The sequence below is a fragment of the Pan troglodytes genome, chromosome 11, assembly GCF_028858775.2.
Source record: "Pan troglodytes isolate AG18354 chromosome 11, NHGRI_mPanTro3-v2.0_pri, whole genome shotgun sequence".
NCBI lineage: Eukaryota > Metazoa > Chordata > Mammalia > Primates > Hominidae > Pan > Pan troglodytes.
In genome coordinates, this window is record NC_072409.2 from 98,161,164 (window position 1) to 98,180,180 (window position 19,017).

The 19,017-nt window shown below is 39.5% G+C and overlaps 1 protein-coding gene across 2 annotated transcripts in view; it reads right to left on the minus strand.

The window, feature by feature from the left end:
• The window catches only part of SH3GL2 (SH3 domain containing GRB2 like 2, endophilin A1), a 214,130-nt gene that overhangs the window by 33,702 nt on the left and 161,411 nt on the right, over positions 1–19,017 (minus strand). Inside the window, exons 2-3 of one of the 2 annotated variants that reach the window (XM_520501.8) lie at positions 14,524–14,592; positions 165–237 (exon numbers count right to left, since the gene is read on the minus strand). In XM_520501.8, the coding sequence (XP_520501.3) occupies positions 165–237; positions 14,524–14,592 (142 nt within the window). Of the gene's footprint in view, positions 1–164; positions 238–14,523; positions 14,593–19,017 lie in introns of those variants that run through there. The other variant, XM_009456358.5, reaches the window with a different exon arrangement.

The following is a 19,017-nucleotide window of genomic DNA, read 5'->3' on the forward strand; positions in this document are numbered from 1 at the left end:
TCTCCCCAGTTAAAATGTGCTATGCATGAAGTCGCTAACCTCTCAGAAAAGTGGATCGAGGAAGCAACACCAAAAGAAGAAACACACCAAACTTAAAATGTCTATCAAAGAGAAACTAAAAGTTACCTCGAGGGATCCTTTAAACATATAAGATGATGCCTTACCTGGATTGGGTTGAAGGTATTCAATTGTTTTAGTCATTATTTCCATCACAGCCCTGCTGGTGACATCCACTTTCTGAAATGAGAAAATAAGTGCTCTAAACGACAAAAATGATGAGCTTTAGAATATCGGTTTTTGGTTGAGTCTGTATACAATGGCGGGGTATGCAACAGAGCCCCGGACAAGTCCCGCAGTGGGTGAGGGAGGCTGAGACGCGGCTGGAAGTCATGCTGACACTGTACTCAGCAGTGGTCTGCCAAGATGTGGAAAGCCCGTTTATCCAAAGAAGAAGCTCGTAGTTTCCTAAAATTTGTTTCAAAATATAATTCATTACCTTCTGGTAAAAATAAGGTGAATAAAATGAAACATATTTTGTCCCAGAGGCATTTATTGGATGCCTACAGTGGGTCAGGCATGGAGGCAGATTTTGCTGCCCTCAAGAAAGAATCATGCAGCATCAACTCTGCTTATTCAAGAAGTGGGGAGCTTTTTATTTAACTTCTAAGAACATCCTAAAAATATAAAATCTTGAGCAAAGACTTCTAGTCTGTCCTTGAACTTTTGGTTAATGCTAAACAAAAATCTTGATGCTAGAGTCTATCCTCCGAATTTGTTCTATCCTCTAAATTTCTAAATTTGGAATGGTCAGTGTTTGCCTTCAGCATCTCACCGTCTTCTCTTTGTCAGGCCCCTCTCCCCACTTGAAAGAGGTCATGGAAGGTGCTCACTGCAGTGCTCTCTGTCTTTCTCCAAGAAATCCTTTTCTTACCAGCATGTATGGGCCTCCTATTAGCCCTACATGGTAAATGACTAATGAGAATAAATGCATCCTCCTATTCAAGGTACGTACATGTAATATATGACATAGGTATAAATGAAAGTGATTAAATTTTAATGTAGAAATTTAGGTATCAATTAAGTCCACTGGAGAAATTTTCTGTTTGTTAAAAGGCTCCCCCTTCAACTATGAGAAACTTTTCCATAACCTGCTGTACCTAGTGGTATATAATATATACCAGTATATAATATCAGTATATACCAGTATAGTATCAGTATATACCAATATATACCAGTATATAATATATACCGGTATATAATATCAGCCTTGCATAAAGTAAGCCTCCTCCTTTTCCATAATCCACACATTAAAAGATTTTATCTTTCAGTTCAGTTTTTCAATAATTAATAATTTTTCATTCCATGGCAGTCATATTACTGTGTGTGTTTGCTATTACTAGGATTAACAGAGGAAAACAAATTTTTTCTTGTGAGGTTATAATGATATAAAATTATCTTTAGAAGGATGCAATTTCAAATGTGCCTGTCTACATATAACTCTTGTATAAATAGCCTTTTGATTGATTCAAATTTCAAAGATCTTTAAGATTGAGTGTGTACCAGGTAATGATTAGCTTTAAAATGCTCAGTAGCCCCCTGGAGTTGTGCAGTACACAACTTGTGAAGCCATATGTGAAGGTCCTAGTATTAGCAAAATTCCAAACAACCACTATGTACTCAAGTCATAGAATGTCTTATGCCAGGGAAATGGATCAAAGGTGTGTATGGAACAAATATGCTGAAACTCCATGGTACGTGTGTGATAGGAGTACAAATGTAGATCTCCTGCTGCCTATGTGATGGGAATTAAGGAATTAGATGACAAATGTGTCTAAATATCCTGTAGTTATGATGAGAAGGAAAATCACTCAAAAAGCCAAGGTTTCTAAAAAAGAGTGCCATAAGAATTAAATTTTCCAATGGCTGTTTGATATCCTGATGTCATCTGCTGTTAAGGGGGTGACCAATTTCTAAGGTTCCCCCATCTCTGTCCTTAATAATTATAACAATCATCACCATAAGCTGTCTTCTGTTTGTCAGAAACTGTTCTAAGGACTATAAATATCTTTACACACTCAATGTTCACAAACTCTGTAATGTATATGAGAAAACAGATACAGAGGGGTTAAGAAACTTCCCCAGTTCTAGTTCCAGGGTGTGTGTTCTTAATGACCATCCTATACTTCTTGAAAGCAAAAGCTCTTCCTAAAAAGACAGGCAACAGAGGCATCTCCCAATCTGAAAGAGAGGCCAAGTCAGAGCTGGAATATGCTTTGTTCCCTCCCCAAGATGGGGCTGGGGACCTGGCAGTAGCTGGCGAAACAGGATCACAGCAGGAAGGTACCTGCCAATCCCATATTCTGTTTTTATTTTAAAACTTCTCAAAGTCTGTGGAAGCTTCATCCACAAGGCTATTCCATCCTGGGCCTCTCTGGAAGGGAAGCTCTGCAATGCTGATCTGCTAAACCACAGACCCTCAGTTTCACGGGTTTCCCTACAGAGACTGGTACCTGCAGTATCTATCCCACCTGGCCCACAGGGAGGTGAGCAAGGAAGGCTGTGAAAGCTAGTTTCTCATTTTGGCTACAGAACCCCCTTCCCTTTTAAGCTCTGTGTAGGGAGCCCAACCACTCATGTAGTGTAAACAGACGCCACTAGCTTGGCTGAAGCCAGTGGTCTCAGGGAAGACCCAGAGACCCTGGGGATACCAATATTAGATTATTACATTTGGTCCCCAGGGCAGGATTCCATCTTAAAAGAGAAGTAGGAATAAAAACTATTCCAGTGTCCCTTGTGACTTGTCTAAAGAAAGAGCTCATCCCACCCAGATGTTTACTGACTTTGTGCCCATTGAGGCGGACTCCTTCAACACTTTTGGTTACCTAGTCCAGGCATCATTACAGAGCAAGTTCTACCTAAACCCTTTTGACTACAACATAAAATAACCTTCGCTTGAAATCCACCACCTCTGAAAACAACTTTATTCAATACAGTTACATTTGTATTTAATTATCAGGAATTATACTAAAGAGGGACCCACTTTTGGCAAATCCATTCCTAGGCCCTTGCAACTGACTGCAATTTTTTTTTTTTTTTTTTTTGAGACAGGGTCTTACTCTCTCCCCCAGGCTGCAGTGCAGTAGAGCAATCTCAGCTCACTGCAACCTCCGCCTCCCAGGTTCAAGCGATTCTCCCTCCTCAGCTTCCCAAGAAGCTGGGACTAGAGGCACGCACCACCATGCCTGGCTAATTTTTGTATTTTTTGGTAGAGATGGGGTTTTGCCATGTTGGTCAGGCTGGTCTCGAACTCCTGGCCTCAAGTGATCCATTCACCTTGGCCTTCCAAAGTGCTGGGATTACAGGCATGAGTCACTGCACCAGGCATGGCTGCATTCTTACAGATAATTACTTGATAGACTTCATGGACATAAGAGGAAGAGACCAGGGGAGCATTCTGTTTAATGCTTTAATTTATTAAATTTCCACACCTGTGGCCTAGAGAAGGGAAAGGAGCTCTTTAAGTGTGTTATGAGGAGAAAAGTACTTCCCAAGGCCATTAATCAGAGGCTTTCTTTAAAAAAGCACCAGAAGAACTGAATGGTCCAATGATTAGTCACATTCTGAAGTCATCTGCCAGTAGGAGGCTGACTAATTTCTAACTTCTCTCCACCTCTGTCCTCCATAATAATGCCCAGGACTCTTTTGCTAAACGACACTGTGTCAGCCAGAGACAAGCTGAGGGCCATAACCCCATGAGACCACTGAATGTGCCTTGTTATGCACTTCCCAGAAGAGTTATTTATATACCTAAGCTGGTAATATCCAAGTACATTTTCTCTTAGTAACAGGCCTGATTAACTTAGCATAAAGAAGATTTCCACTTAAGTAATTTATTATAACTAGCAATTCCCATAAGCTCCCAGAATTGAGCTTATTGCCATTTGAGAACAGTACAGTTTAACTTTGAACTTATGACATGTAACTGTTATTTTTCTCAATGTCCAAAATTTCCAATTACTATTTGAAAGTAAGTTTTGATGCATCCTAAATTACAAGAATTTCTCATCTTATAAGCTCCTGAGCCTCCATCTTCAACTAACCTTGCCTGGGATTGGTGTGAGAAGCCATTAGGGAAGGCTGTTTAAAGAAAGTGAAACTGTTCATATCCTTCGCCCACTTTTTGATGGGGTTGTTTTTTTCTTGTAAATTTGTTTGAGTTCTTTGTAGATTCTGGATATTAGCTCTTTGTCAGATGAATAGATTGCAAAAATTTTCTCCCATTCTGTAGGTTGCCTGTTCACTCCGATGGTAGTTTCTTTTGCTGTGCAGAAGCTCTTTAGTTTAATTAGATCCCATATGTCAATTTTGGCTTTTGTTGCCATTGCTTTTGGTGTTTTAGACATGAAGTCTAATGCCTTGCCCATGCCTGTGTCCTGAATGGTATTGTCTAGGTTTTCTTCTAGGGTTTTTATGCTCTTAGGTCTAACATTTAAGTCTTCAAAAAGGGGGCAAAGGATATGAACAGACACTTCTCAAAAGAAGACATTTATGCAGCCAACAGACATATGGAAAAATGCTCATCATCACTGGCCATCAGAGAAATGCAAATTAAAACCACAATGAGATACCATCTCACACCAGTTAGAATGGCAATCATTAAGTCAGGAAACAACAGGTGCTGGAGAGGATGTGGAGAAATAGGAACACTTTTACACTGTTGGTGGGACTGTAAACTGGTTCAACCATTGTGGAAGACACTGTGGCGATTCCTCAGGGATCTAGAACTAGAAATACCATTTGACCCAGCCATCCCATTACTGGGTATATACCCAAAGGATTATAAATCATGCTGCTATAAAGACACATGCACACATATGTTTATTGCGGCACTATTCACAACAGCAAAGACTTGGAACCAACCCAAATGTCCATCAATGACAGACTGGATTAAGAAACTGTGGCACATATACACCATGGAATACTATAAAGCCATAAAAAATGATGAGTTCATGTCCTTTGTAGGGACGTGGATGAAGCTGGAAACCATCATTCTCAGCAAACTATTGCAAGGACAAAAAAACAAACACCGCAAGTTCTCACTCATAGGTGGGAATTGAACAATGAGAACACTTGAACACAGGAAGGGGAACATCACACATGGGGGCCTGTCGTGGGGTGGGGGGAGGGGGGAGGGATAGCATTAGGAGATATACCTAATGTAAATGACGAGTTAACGGGTGCAGCACACCAACACGGCACATGTATACATATGTAACAAACCTGCAAGCTGTGCACATGTACACATACTCTAGAACTTAAAGTATAATAAAAAATAAAAATAAAAAAAAGAAAGTGAAACTGTAAATATATACAGATACAGGCATATTTTTTAGGTAATAAAAACTTCCATTTCTACTTCTTTAAATGGTTGAAAAAATTTGAAAAGAGACTATTTTACTGCACAAAATAATTATTCAAATTTCAAATTCACATTTCAGCATCCTTAGATAAAGTTTTGTTGGAAAACACCCATACTCTTTCATTTAAACGCTGTCAATGGATGCTTCTGTGTTTCGACAGCATTGGCAAGGAGTTGTAACAGACCACAGAGACGTTCTGGCCCCAAAAACCTAAAGCACTTACAAAAAAAAATCTTGATCCCTGTGCTAGGTGCTAGCTTCACTAATAATAATGCCATGCTGAATCTATAGATGATACTGATTATTTCACCAGCTGTCTCAGTCTTTAGAGACAAGATACTAAAGAATAGAAGGCATGGAAATGACTAGAATGGGCTTACTCTTCCAGAGACATGGGAATATTACCTTTCTTCCCTGAAGAAAAGAAAAGTTGGTGTTTCCTGAACTTAGGTGTAAGGACTCGTGAACAGCGTGGTGTTGTTTGTGCAGCAACAAAAGGACTGAAAGATATGATTTCATACTATTAGATACCACATTATACCAGATGCTGTAGCAGAGCAAAAGTTTAAGAAAAACATAGACACCTTAAAGGGAGCACCAACACTTTGTGAGTTTAGTGATCATTAATATAAAAATAAATTCAGTCAGTCATGGTGGCCCATGTCTGTTACCCCAGTGCTTTGGGAGGCCAAGATAGGAGGATTGCTTAAGGCCAGCAGTTCAAGACTAGCCTGGGAAAAAGTGAGACCCCATCTATACAAAAGATTTTAAAATTAGCCACAAAGATACAACAAAAAAGAAAACTTCAGGCCAAGGTCCTTGATGAACACTGATGCAAATCCTCAATACAATGCTGGCAAACCAAATCCAGAGGCATGTCAAAAAGCTTATCCACCATTATCAAGTAGGCTTTATCACTGGGATGCAAGGTTGGTTCAACATATGCAAATCAATAAATATGATTCACCACATAAACAGAACTAAAGAAAAAAAACACATGATTATCTCAATAGATGCACAAAAGGTTTTCAATAAAATTCAACATTCATTCATGTTAAAAAGTCCCAATGAGCTAGGTATTAAAGGAATGCACCTCAAAATAATAAGTGCCATATATGACAAACCCATATCCAACATCATACTGAATGGGCAAAAGCTGGAAGCATTTCCCTTGAAAACCGGCACAAGACAAGGATGCCCTCTCTCACCACTCCTATTTAACGTAGTATTGGAAGTCCTGACCAGACCAATTAGGCAAGAGAAAGAAATAAAGCGCATCCAAGTAGGAAAAGAGGAAGTCAAACTATCCATGTTTGCAGACGCCATGATCCTATGTCCAGAAAACCCCACAGTCTCAGCCAAAAAGATTCTTAAGCTGATAAAGAACGTCAGCAAAGTCTCAGGATACAAAATCAATGTTCAAAAACCACTAGCATTCCTATACACCAAGAACAGTAAAGCCAAGAGCCAACTCTGGAACAATCTCCTTCACAATTGCCACAAAAATAAAAAAATACCTAGGAATACAGCTAACCAGGGAGGTGAAAGTTATTTATTTATTTTATTTTTTTGAGACAGAGTCTCACTCTGCCGCCCAGGCTGGAGTGAAGTGGCGTGATCTCGGCTCACTGCAAGCTCCACCTCCTGGGTTCAAGCCATTCTCCTGCCTCAGCCTCCCGAGTAGCTGGGACTACAGGTGCCTGCCACCATACCAGGCTAGTTTTTTGTATATTTAGTAGAGTCGGGGTTTCACCATGTTAGCCAGGATGGTCTCGATCTCCTGACCTCATGATCTGCCCACCTCAGCCTCCCAAAGTGCTGGGATTACAGGCGTGAGTCACTGCACCCAGCCAAAAGTTCTTTACAAGAAGAACTACAAACACTGCTGAAAGAAATCAGAGATGATACAAACAAATGGAAAAACATTCCATGCTCATGGATAGGAAGACTCAATATCATTAAAATGGCCATATTGCTCAAAGCAGTTTATGAATTCAATGCTATTCCTATTAGACTACCATTAAGATTCTTAGCAGAACTAGGCAAAAGTACTTTAAAATTCATATGGAAACAGAAAAGAGCCTGAATAGCCAAGGCAATCCTATGCAAAAAGAACAAAGCTGGAGTCATCATGCTATCCAACTTCAAACTATACTACAGGGCTACAATAATCAAAACAGCATGGTACTGGTACAAAAACAGACACATAAACCAACAGAATAGAATAGAGATCTCAGAAATAAAACTGCACACCTACAGTTATCTGGTCTTTGACAAATCTGACAAAATTCAAACAATGGGGAAAAGATTCCCTATTCAATAAATGGTGCTAGGATAACTGGCTAGCCATATGCAGAAGATTGAAACTGGACCCCTTCCTTACACCATATGCAAAAATTAACTCAAGATGGATTAAAGACTTAAATGTATAAACTCCAAATCATAAAAACCCTGAAAGACAACCTAGGCAAAATACCATTCAGGACATAGGCATGGGCAAAAATTTCATGAGGAAGACACCAAAAGCAATTGCAACCAAAGCGAAAATTAACAAATGGGATCTAATTATACCAAAGAGCTTTTGCACAGCAAAAGAAACTACCAACAGAGTAAACAGACCATCTATAGAATGAGAGAAAATTTTTGCAAGCTATGTATCCAACAAAGGTCTAATATCCAGCATCTATAAGGAACTTAAACAAATTTACAAGCAAAAAAGCAAACAACCCCATTAAAAAGTGGACAAAGGACAGGAATACTTTTCAAAAGAAGACATTTATGTGGTCAAGAAACATAAGAGAAAACATTCAACATCACTGATCATTACAGAAACACAAATCAAAACCACAATGAGATAAAAAGTCAAAAAACAACAGATGCTGACAAGGTTGTGGAGAAAATGGAATGCTTATACACTGTTGGTAGGAGTGTAAATTAGTTCAACCATTGTGGAAGATAGTGTGGTGATTCCTCAAAATCCTAAAGACAGAAATACCATTTGACCCAGCAATCCCATTAGTGGATATACACCCAAAGGAATATAAATTGTTCTATTATAAAGACACATGCACACATGTGTTCACTGCAGCACTATTCATAATAGCAAAGACATGGAATCAACCCAAATGCCCATCAATGAGAGACTGGATAAAGAAAATGTGCTACGTATACACCATGGAATACTATACAGCCATAAAAAAGAGAGAGCAGGTTCTTTGCAGGGACATGGATGAACCTGGAGGCCATTACCTTTAGCAAACTAATGCAGGAAGAGACAACCAAATACCACATGTTCTCACTTATAAGTGGGACAAAAATGATGAGAACACAAGGACACACAGAGGGGAACAACACACACTGGGACCCATTGGAGGGTGGAGGGTGGGAGGAGGGAGACAATCAGGAAAAATAACTAATGAGTACTAGGCTTAATACCTGGGTGATAAAATCATCTGTACAATAAACTCCCATGACATGTGTCTACCTATGTAACAAACCTGCACGTGTACCCCGGAAGTTAAGATAAAAGTTTAAAAAAAGAAATAAATTGGACCTCAAATAACAAATAATAAAAATTAGGCAGGCATGGTGGTGTGTGCTGGTAGTCCTAGCTACTTGAGAGGCTGAGGCAGGGGAATCACTTGAGCGCAGAAGTTTGAGGTGATAGTGAGCTATGACTGAGCTACTACACTCCAGCCTGGACAATAGAGTGAGACCTCAATCTCCAAATAAGTAAGTAAATAAATAAATTAGATAAATAAGTAGATGAATTACACACCCACCTGAAAATGGGTAACTCACAGTGGTAACATAAAAGAAATATTAAAAAGGCATATGAAAAACTAAAATATTTTCAAATTCTTAACTTTTCTGTCACTGAAGTTAAGAAACTACAACTATTAATAATGCATACACACCCACTTAAAGTACTGAGACTCCTGAACAAGAACAGCTAAATAAACAATCACAGAGACATGATGAAAACCGTGTCCTGGGAAGGTCTGTCCTTCCCAGGAAGCGAGATGCAGGCAGGTCCAAGAGTGATGTTTTTAATAGTCCCCTGCTGACTCAGAAGAGTTAATGCATCTGTCCCCAAGCTGCTTTGATTTAAAGCATTATCTTATGCATTCAGAAAGCCCAACTGACAAACAACGTGTTAAAAAACAAAAGTAAACAAGGTTATTAGAATGCTGTGATTGCTCCCATGTATTTTTTTTTTTTTTTTTTTTTTTTTTGCTGTTAATCTTCTTGGTCATTACCTTTAATGAATATAAGCTTGGAACTATATATAGCAAACATGTAACTCAGAGGAAGCTTGTCATCACTGAATTTCAGACTAAGGAAAAAGATGTCTTTAAAGCTCATCTTGTCTGGAGCTCTGGCCCTTCTTACATCCCCACACCGGGGGGGTGTGTCTCAGCACAATGCTCCACGCCTCCTCCTTTCCCATCACACCATGAAGGAGACATTATGGGTGCACTAGGGGATATGTGTTGCTCACAGCATTCCAGCTGAAACTCTACTCCTTTCTCTCCCCACTTGAGAGAGATCACTGGAATCCAAGTAAAAGTGACATCATTAAAAAGTGACATTATTAGTAACAAATTACCAACCACAAAACTCGCAAGAGATGACTGGTGTGCCTCACATGATGGGAGGGAACTAGCAGGTCAGTGTGTGTTCCAACATGGGCAGTGGGAACGAGGGGGTCAAACATGGGCAGTGATAGGGAATTCAGTCATTGCTGAGGCAACACACACACACACACACACACACACACACACACAAAAACACACCAAAAACCCAGCTTTGATAGCCAAAAGTTTTTCTTATATTGAGCCAGAATCTATCTCCCCATGGTTTCTACTCATTAATTCTAGCTCTACCACTTGGGCTGGATAGAAAAATTGAACCCCTCTCCACCCAATGACTCAGTGTATGAAGATAATGACCATGTACATTTTCCTATTGGACTTTCTCCACACCTGAATCTGCCAATAATCCTCTCTTACTCTCATATGAGGTGGCATTCTTTCTCAACAACTTGCTCTTCTTAAAACTCAAGGTTGCTCCTTAAAAAGAATCCCATTTTTATTAAAGGGCCTATAGACATGTTTCTATCCCTAGGACATCTTCTGGGTTCAACAGAAGGGATTTCCCAGAATAATTTTCAGGCTGCAAAACAGATACTATATTCCTCAGCTTAGAATTCTGAATTAACCATATAATCAGGGACAAGAGACATGTTCAGGATTTAGCTCAGACGCCCTCTCTCTTCTAGGAAGCCTGATATACCCAGCCTGAAGATTCCATGGGAATCCTCCCCAGGACACCAAGCACTATGTTCTGTAAGGTACTGATTTACGCACAATTTTTTAAAAATCAAAACTGGAAGCCCCTTGAAGGCAGGGATACTGCCTTAACATGGAGGCACTTTCCAAGTAAATTAATGAATGTAACTGTACACACAACAAAAAACTACACAATCATTGCAGCAACTGAGGAAAATTTGAGAAGGAACCAGAGGTTCTTCAAATTTCAGAACTTCCTCTTAACAAAAAAACCTATAGCTTTTCAAAGAACAAATCCTCCAATGTTGCACCAGAGTAAGACATTTAGCCTGTGTTTAACAAAGCTTGTAAGCAACAGTCAGCATTTAAAATGAAAACAAAAAGAATTCCATGCAAGGCACTTAGGAGAGAAATAATGATGGGCAGGGATCCTACAGAGACAGCACAGCTGCAGGATTCTATCCAATCAGCTCAGGGAGAGGAGGGCTGCAGAGCTAAGGGACACACATGATGATTTTACTGCATCTCAGCCACAGAGTGGCTGGGGCGGCTCATTAGAGAAACACCCCTAGGAAAACCCACTTCTCTCTCCCAGTAATGCTGCTTGAAGCAAACCTCTAATTTATTTCATTTTGTTATCTAATTGCACCTCCGAGAATACAGACGAGCAAAGGTCTCTCTACCCCAAATGCCTGACGAGCAGAAAACAAACTATGGAAAGGCAATTCTTCTGTCTGCTTGGGAACACTGAGCTCAAACATTTGTGTGAATAATCAATTAACAGGCGAGAAAAGATTTGAGAGTCTAAATCCAAAGCAAGTGCTTTTCAATTACCACAGAAATCTTATACTATTCATGTAAATTTAGCATGGGTGGAGGGTACAAAATTTGCAATAGAGACACAGAAACAAAAGATATACAGAATTAAAAAGAGTAAAACAATTGCCACATTGCACTGAAACCTAAATCTCTCAATTTATTCAGGTATAAACCCACGTAAAGAGCCATGAGTGTGTTCTTCAGTCAATCAGATGTTTACTTTGCTGCAGGAGTATCTATATTTTGAAATAAAAGTTTCAGAAACATTTCTATAAATTAGGAGAAATAATCCTTATACCTTCCTTTCATACTCAGAGGAAGGTCTGTTGGTATTTGCCTAAAGTAAAATGCTTGGAGGATTCTCTTTTATTTCAATTAGTCTGCAAAACTGGCATATATTTCTCACCAAAATAAATCTCCAAAGGTCTAATTAGTTGCTCAGTGATAAATTCTACTCAGTTCTCCAAATTTCCTGTTCTTTTTAGTCTCATTTAAGAAACAGAAAGTTAGTTTGTCTCAGTTTAGACAGTGAGCTGCCTAGCTTATTCCCTTTAGTCCTGGCAGATGCTAAAAGGAAGTGTCAAATTCTGATTCCTGGTACTTAGTTCCAAATTCCTAAATACCTGCCTAATCTTTCATTAATTACATGACATTGGCCACGTGGCATACTATAAATGCTCTCCAGGGGTGCTGGGAAGGAGGAGCATCAAAGCACAAGGAGGGATCAAGCAAGATTGGGTGAAGACAGAGGCGGATTAACCCATGGGCTGCTCAAATGAAGCGTGAGGAACTCCAATTTTATGGGCAGTAGAAGAGTCAAAGACAAGACATTTCTGGAAATGTGTGTCAGTTCCTGGAGTCTCAGATGCTGTAGAAGATTGATGGGTAAAATATTATTTCCAGAACTATGGATATTAGTGGCTACCAGCTTTGGTTGAGGATCAGGTGGTATTTAGAACCATCCAGAGATGAGAAATAGGAACCAATGCAGACTTTGGTCCAGTTGGAGGAAGTAGGTGCCAGGCCTCAGCTGTAAGAGTCTGGTTTTCCAGACTTCTGAAGGCTGGGACTCAGAATTCCAGTATAAAATCTCCTCACCACTGGGTATCCATCAGTGAGGTCTATCTCAAGAACTTAGCCAGAATGACCAGCTGGGTCAATACTATGCAGTCTGATTTCACAAGACCCTGCCTCTTGGCAACTTATCCTTTTTTTTTCAGGAACTCAACCATTCCCTCTTGCCTGCTTGCATGCTGTTTCCTTTACCAGGCTCTGCTAACTCTTTCCCATCTTCACTTAACTATCTGGAAGGTTCTCCTTGACAATGCAGTATGGGTGAGTTTCCTCTGTGCTGGGCTTCTGTAGCTCCATGAGTTTTCCTCCTTGCCACGCTGGTCATTACTTGCCCCAAGTTTGCCCCCGCCACTAGACTACGAACTTCATGCACTCAGGAACCTTGTCTATATCCTACCTCCTGGTTCATGGAAGACACAAAGAAAATATTTATTGAATTCATCAATAAACTCACCAAGAGAAAAACTAAAAAGACAAGGTAGAAACTACCTAAGATTTTTTTTTTTAATTTCTCACACTACACTAACGCATACCTAGGAATTTTTTGTTTGACTCTTCATGCAAACATAGCAAAAAAAGCAAAACTGAGGCAGCCTGTTGGATCTGATGTAGACTAAAACAATATCCAGTCCCTAAAAAACTTCTGGTAGAATCAAAATCAGAATATTAAAAAATTGCTTTGTTACAACAAAGTACAAAAGCAATATTCTTAACAATGTTTAAATGCGGTTTCTAGGTACCATAGTTTGCAACATCCTCTTCTGTTCAAGTACAGGATTGCTACTCTCAGATCCATTACCCACAACCCACTTAAGACCGAAAATGTTTCTGTGCACAATGTAACACACACTTTTAATCATAAGCCTAAATATCACCTGCTCTGAAGAGTGTTAAAGTAAAAGTAAAAGCGAAAATATGGCTCATGTCCCAAGAAAAATAAAATGCGATGTTTTGTTCATCACTTCTACCCTCACTTGCTGAGAACCTACCTTTTAAGCAGAAAGCTAAATAATCTACATTATTTTTAAGCCTTAACTAAAATCCCCCAAATGAGTATTAGTCTTCTCATTTTACATTCACTTAAAAAGGGGCTCTGCTGGGTGCAGTGGCTCGCGCCTGTAATCTCAGCACTTTGGGAGGCTGAGGCAGGCGGATCACCTGAGGTTAGGAGTTTGAGACCAGCCTGGCCAGCATGGTAAAACCCTATCTCTACAAAAAATACAATAATTAGCCAGACGTGGTGGTGCGTGCCTGTAATCCCAGATACTCAGGGAGCTGAGGTAGGAGACCGCTTGAACCCAGGAAACGGAGGTTGCAGTGAGCCAAGATCATGCCTCTGCACTCCAGCTTGGGCAACAGAGCAAGACTCCATCTCAAAAGAATAATAACAATAACAATAATAAAATTTTAAAAAGAGGCTCTGATCAATAGATGGACTTTGCGACACATGGTAGGAAGGGGAGTTTGGGCCAAGGTTGGACAAGCTCTAAAACTGTATTCTCTCCACTATACATGGCTGCCTCTGGCCAATCATCCAGTAAGGAAGGTCCTTAAAGCCAGAAAGTGACCTAAACTCTCCCAAAAACATTTGGGATGTCATTCTGCAGCTTCTTTTCTACGCATCTTACCCTAATTCAAACATCAGCTCAACACTGTCCTTATTTTTTTTTAAATGATGATGAAACCCACCAGAAAAACTCACCTTCACTGAGGTTTTGTCCTCAGGACAGTACAAAGGGAAGACAGAATATTTTACATTTTATGTTTTAAAATATACACGAAAAGTAGTTTTAAATAACAAAATGTAGTATTCTCAGAGACCAGTGGAAAACAGTTGCCCTCTCCCGTTCTTTCTTCTCCTCTAATTATGGTAGACATTTTTATGTCAAAGGGAACACTAGGCAGTAGTGAAGGCTTACCCTTTCCATCTCTTTGAAGTCATCATCTAGCTTGGTTCCTTCAGCTCCTCCAACCTTCTCACTCACTTTCTGTAGAAAATAACCACAAAGGAGAATTATTATAAACAGTTTCTTTAAAAAATGTGTTAGAAATTTTAAGCACTTTCACAAATGTCATCTAATGTAATCTCACAACCATTCCTTGACTTAGGTGGAGAGTCTCATTTTTATAGCAGCAAACTGTGGCTCTGAGGGTCTGAAAAACTTACTAAAGGCTATGCATCTGGTGGGTATAGAAGCAAGCATTCAAATTTGTATCTTCTGATTTCAACCTCAGTGCTCCTTCTATCAAACAAATCATTATATAACTACCTAATCCTAACATTTTCCTCTTGAAAGTTCTAAGGGACAACAGCATCATACAATAATCATTTCCCTCTGATAATGGATCTCAAATGCTACCTATGCAGAAAACTGCTGCTTCTTCAACCTAGTCCTAAATGGGCTATTGAAAAGATAATCACAAACATCTATCAAACTGTTATGAAAAGAAAAAAAGTCTCAGCCCAGCTAATCTTCAGACAAAAGTACTTGTATAGTATAGTCTGTCTCATAAAGCTGTCTACATCCTTATGTACATAAGACAAAACATATAGAAAGCTGTTGAAGGCACTTCTTTGCTACTTGATCATTTTCCATTATGATACATTTTATATTTGTCAAATAACAAATGCAAACAGTCACTAACCACATGTAAAATTCATGTTCAGAAAAAATTAGGGCCGGGCGCAGTGACTCACACCTGTAATCCCAGCACTTTGGGAGGCCGAGGCGGGCGGATCACGAGGTCAGGAGATCGAGACCATCCTGGCTAACACGGTGAAACCCCGTCTCTACCAAAAATACAAAAAAATTAGCTGGGTGTGGTGGCGGGCACCTGTAGTCCCAGCTACTAAGGAGGCTGAGGCAGGAGAATGGTGTGAACCCGGGAGGGCGGAGCCTGCAGTGAGCGGAGATCCCACCACTGCACTCCAGCCTGGGCGACAGCGAGACTCTGTCTCAAAAAATAAAAATAAAAAAATTAGATACACTTTTATATTCTGAAATAATGATTCAAATTAAATACAAACGGATCACACAAAAGATACTCTGGTTTTATCAAAGACACAAATACTAAATGTTAATGGCACGAAGACCTTTTCATTCCCTTTAAAATACCCTAATTGTAAAGATAGATGCTTTTCCCTAAGTTGTCACTGTATTACATAAAGTTATCGCACACAGATATCAAAGTATGGTTTTTCATTTCCTTCAATAGCAGCTAGGTTGAGGGTCTTTGAGAAGATTCCTACCATGACCAACCCACAGTAAGCTCAGCAACAACCTGGTTTACCTCATTCCAAAGGGCCCCTGGATATCCTGCTCCATCTCCTGGCCAGGAATGCTCTGATATCTCCTTGTTGGGGGACCTGAGCTGTGTTGCTTACCCCCTCTATCTGTCCTTCACTCCCACTTCCTGCCATCAGGAAAACACTCAGAAGAGACCACTCTTAGGACAGCCACAAGTTGGAATTCTATCATCACTCTGACCCTGCATACCAGATGTCACCCATTCCATCCCATCAGTAGAAATAGGAGAAATATGGCACAGTGGAAGAGCATGACATGGACTGACCCCTCCATTCCTTGATAGGTACACAGAGTGGTTATGAAAATTAAATGGCATAAGAATTATAAGAGCATATGTCTGAACCTACATGGTATACAATAAATCCTAGTTCCTATCTCTCACCAATAAAATGTATATCTGTTTACCATATCACAGTTTCTCCCATCAGTTCATTTAACTGTTATTTCATAATTTAAGAAGAAGCTGGCAATTTTCCTTGACATAATACAATCTTAGGTAGATAAAGGGCAATGATTCAAAGTGAAAGGTTATTAAATTTGTATCACTGACACATACTTTCAATTTATCATTTAATATGTGTACCCAGAGAACTATATAGAACATTTATTATTACTACATTGAAGATGAGGAAAGACAGGGTTGCATAAAGTCCGATACTTGTGTATAGTAGACATCTTTAGCTAGGAAGAAGTAGAAGCAGTTTTTCCAGGAAAAACCCCTAGGAGTTTTTACATCCACCCAACAGCTCTGAAGAGCTGTCCGTGGTGCTGGATGTCTCCGTCAGAAGTTCCATTAGACTCACAAGGCTAGAGGTGTACCCACTGCCTTAACTCTTAATCCTTGATATCAGCCCTCTCACTTAACTTGTGCCCTGAGTGATGCTGACTGATGATCCCCTATTTCAGCAGTCTTCACAGATTTAGGATTTTTCTGACATCAATACCACCTAACCTGAAGCCTGTACCAACTGTGATCTTGTTTGGCAAGCCAGCTTCTTGGCCTGCATTCTTAAGGGTTTTTAGCAAACTAGAAATTGGGTGCGGGGGTTAGAATTCAGTTAAGAACCTACTAGGCCAGGCACAGTGGCTCACACCTGTAATCCTAGCATTTTGGGAGCCTGAGGCAGGAGGATCGCTTGAGCCCAGGATTTCCGAGACCAGCCTGGGCAACATAGTAAGACTCTGTCTCTACGAAAATAAAAATAAATTAGTTGAACATGGTAGTGTGCACCTGTGGTCCCAGATACTCTGGAGGCTGAGGTGAAAGAATTGCTTGAGCTCAGGAGGTTGAGGCCACAGTGAGCCGTGATCGTGCCACTGCACTCCAGCCTGGGTGACAGGTGAGACTCAGACTCAAAAAAAAAAATTTTTTTTCAAGTGCCAGTGAGTTGACCAGCATATTCAGGTTTAAGTTACAGAAACTCATGAATAGAGGGGGTCTTAAAGGTTATTAATATTGTCCCTATCACCAAACCAATTTTTACTGTCACACTGATTCCCTATCTCTCATTTTGCTCAGTGACAACAGTTTTAGCTCACATGTCAGTCCCCTCTTGTCTTATTTTTCAAGTACATGGTTTACCACTAAGTTTGGGCTAGGAAACTCTAATCTAGCTGAATTCCCACACAATAAAAAATATTTTCTACAAAACCCCAAATCAATTGTTGTCTCCATTCTACATGGCTGTCTCCAATGTCAGGAAACTCACTATATTCCAAAATTCCATTTGTTGTCAAAGAGAATCATTATAGATAGACCCCTCATGTGACCTGTGACCTGTGATATTTAATTTCATTTAAAAAACAGACACACAAGGAATATATAGCTGAGAGATGCTTTCATTAATAGAGAATCCTGGTAACCCTGTGTTAATCACATTTTGACAACTCTAGTGAATAAACCATTTCCCTTATCAAAAGCACAAGGGCTTACATCACACTTTCAATCCTATACTGTTAAATATAGAGTGATTTTAATTTCCCCTCTTCTTGCATCCATCAACAGCATAGCACCACAGTAGCTGCATCACTCTATCAAATGAGATACTTGGATCCCACTGGCCATTAGTAATTCAGAACTAGTCTTGATAACACAATGGGGTCAAGTCATCAATCCATTGGCTTTAACTATTTGGGGTGCGTGTGTGTGTGTGTTCAAAAAAGAGAGAGGGAAGAAGAGAGGGAAAGGAAGAAGGAGGGAGGAGTGCCTCAATGAGAATGCGAACAAGAGAGAGCTTTTCTCTTCTCTATAAAAACTGACATTTGAGCTGCTGAGAGAGACAGTTCACCAAATATAGAGAATGATGTTAGCAGTTAGGTACTGATACACTTATACTGGCCTGAATGGTTGGTTGATATAAAAAATTTCTTACGTAATTAGATTCCTGGGGGAAAAAGTAATATTAAAAATAACATCTATATTGTTCTCTGGGCTATTTTTCCAAGTCACAAAGGAGCTAAATATATCAAGGCCCTGAATTTAACAGCGGACTATGTAACAACTGACTCATTCCTTAGGAGTATGGCAAACATTTTTTCTTCCTTTTCTTTAAATAATGTTATTAAAACTTCCTTTTGTTTTATGCAAAAGGATCAAGGTGAGGAACACAGGCTTGCTGAGTCCATCTGGCCAATAATGAAGAGCTCTGTTTCTCCTTACCTGGTACTGTTTATTTGATGCTACTATTTTTCCACTGAGGTGATATCTAAAATTGACACTTCACAGTACTGAATGTTATCTGATGCCACTAAGTATACTTTGACTAACATATTTGCCATTTGAGAAACTGTTCACCTATTTAAAAGTAAAAATATGCGAATCAAACAGAACAAGTGAACCAATATGTCCCCCTATATCATCCAAAAAACTAAAAACAACTCCTAAAAACAACTCTCCTGTACCATTTAAAAACCTAAAAACATTGATGGTTCAAAACCTTCAATGGTGCCCATTTAGTACAACATTGAGACTTTATACTTCTAATCTATTATACTTCCCATACACTCTGTATTCCAAACAAACTAAAAATCTCTTTTTCCTCTTATTCTTTATCGTCTTCCTCATAAGAGGTATTCAGTAAAGATTTGTTGAATTTCACTGCAATG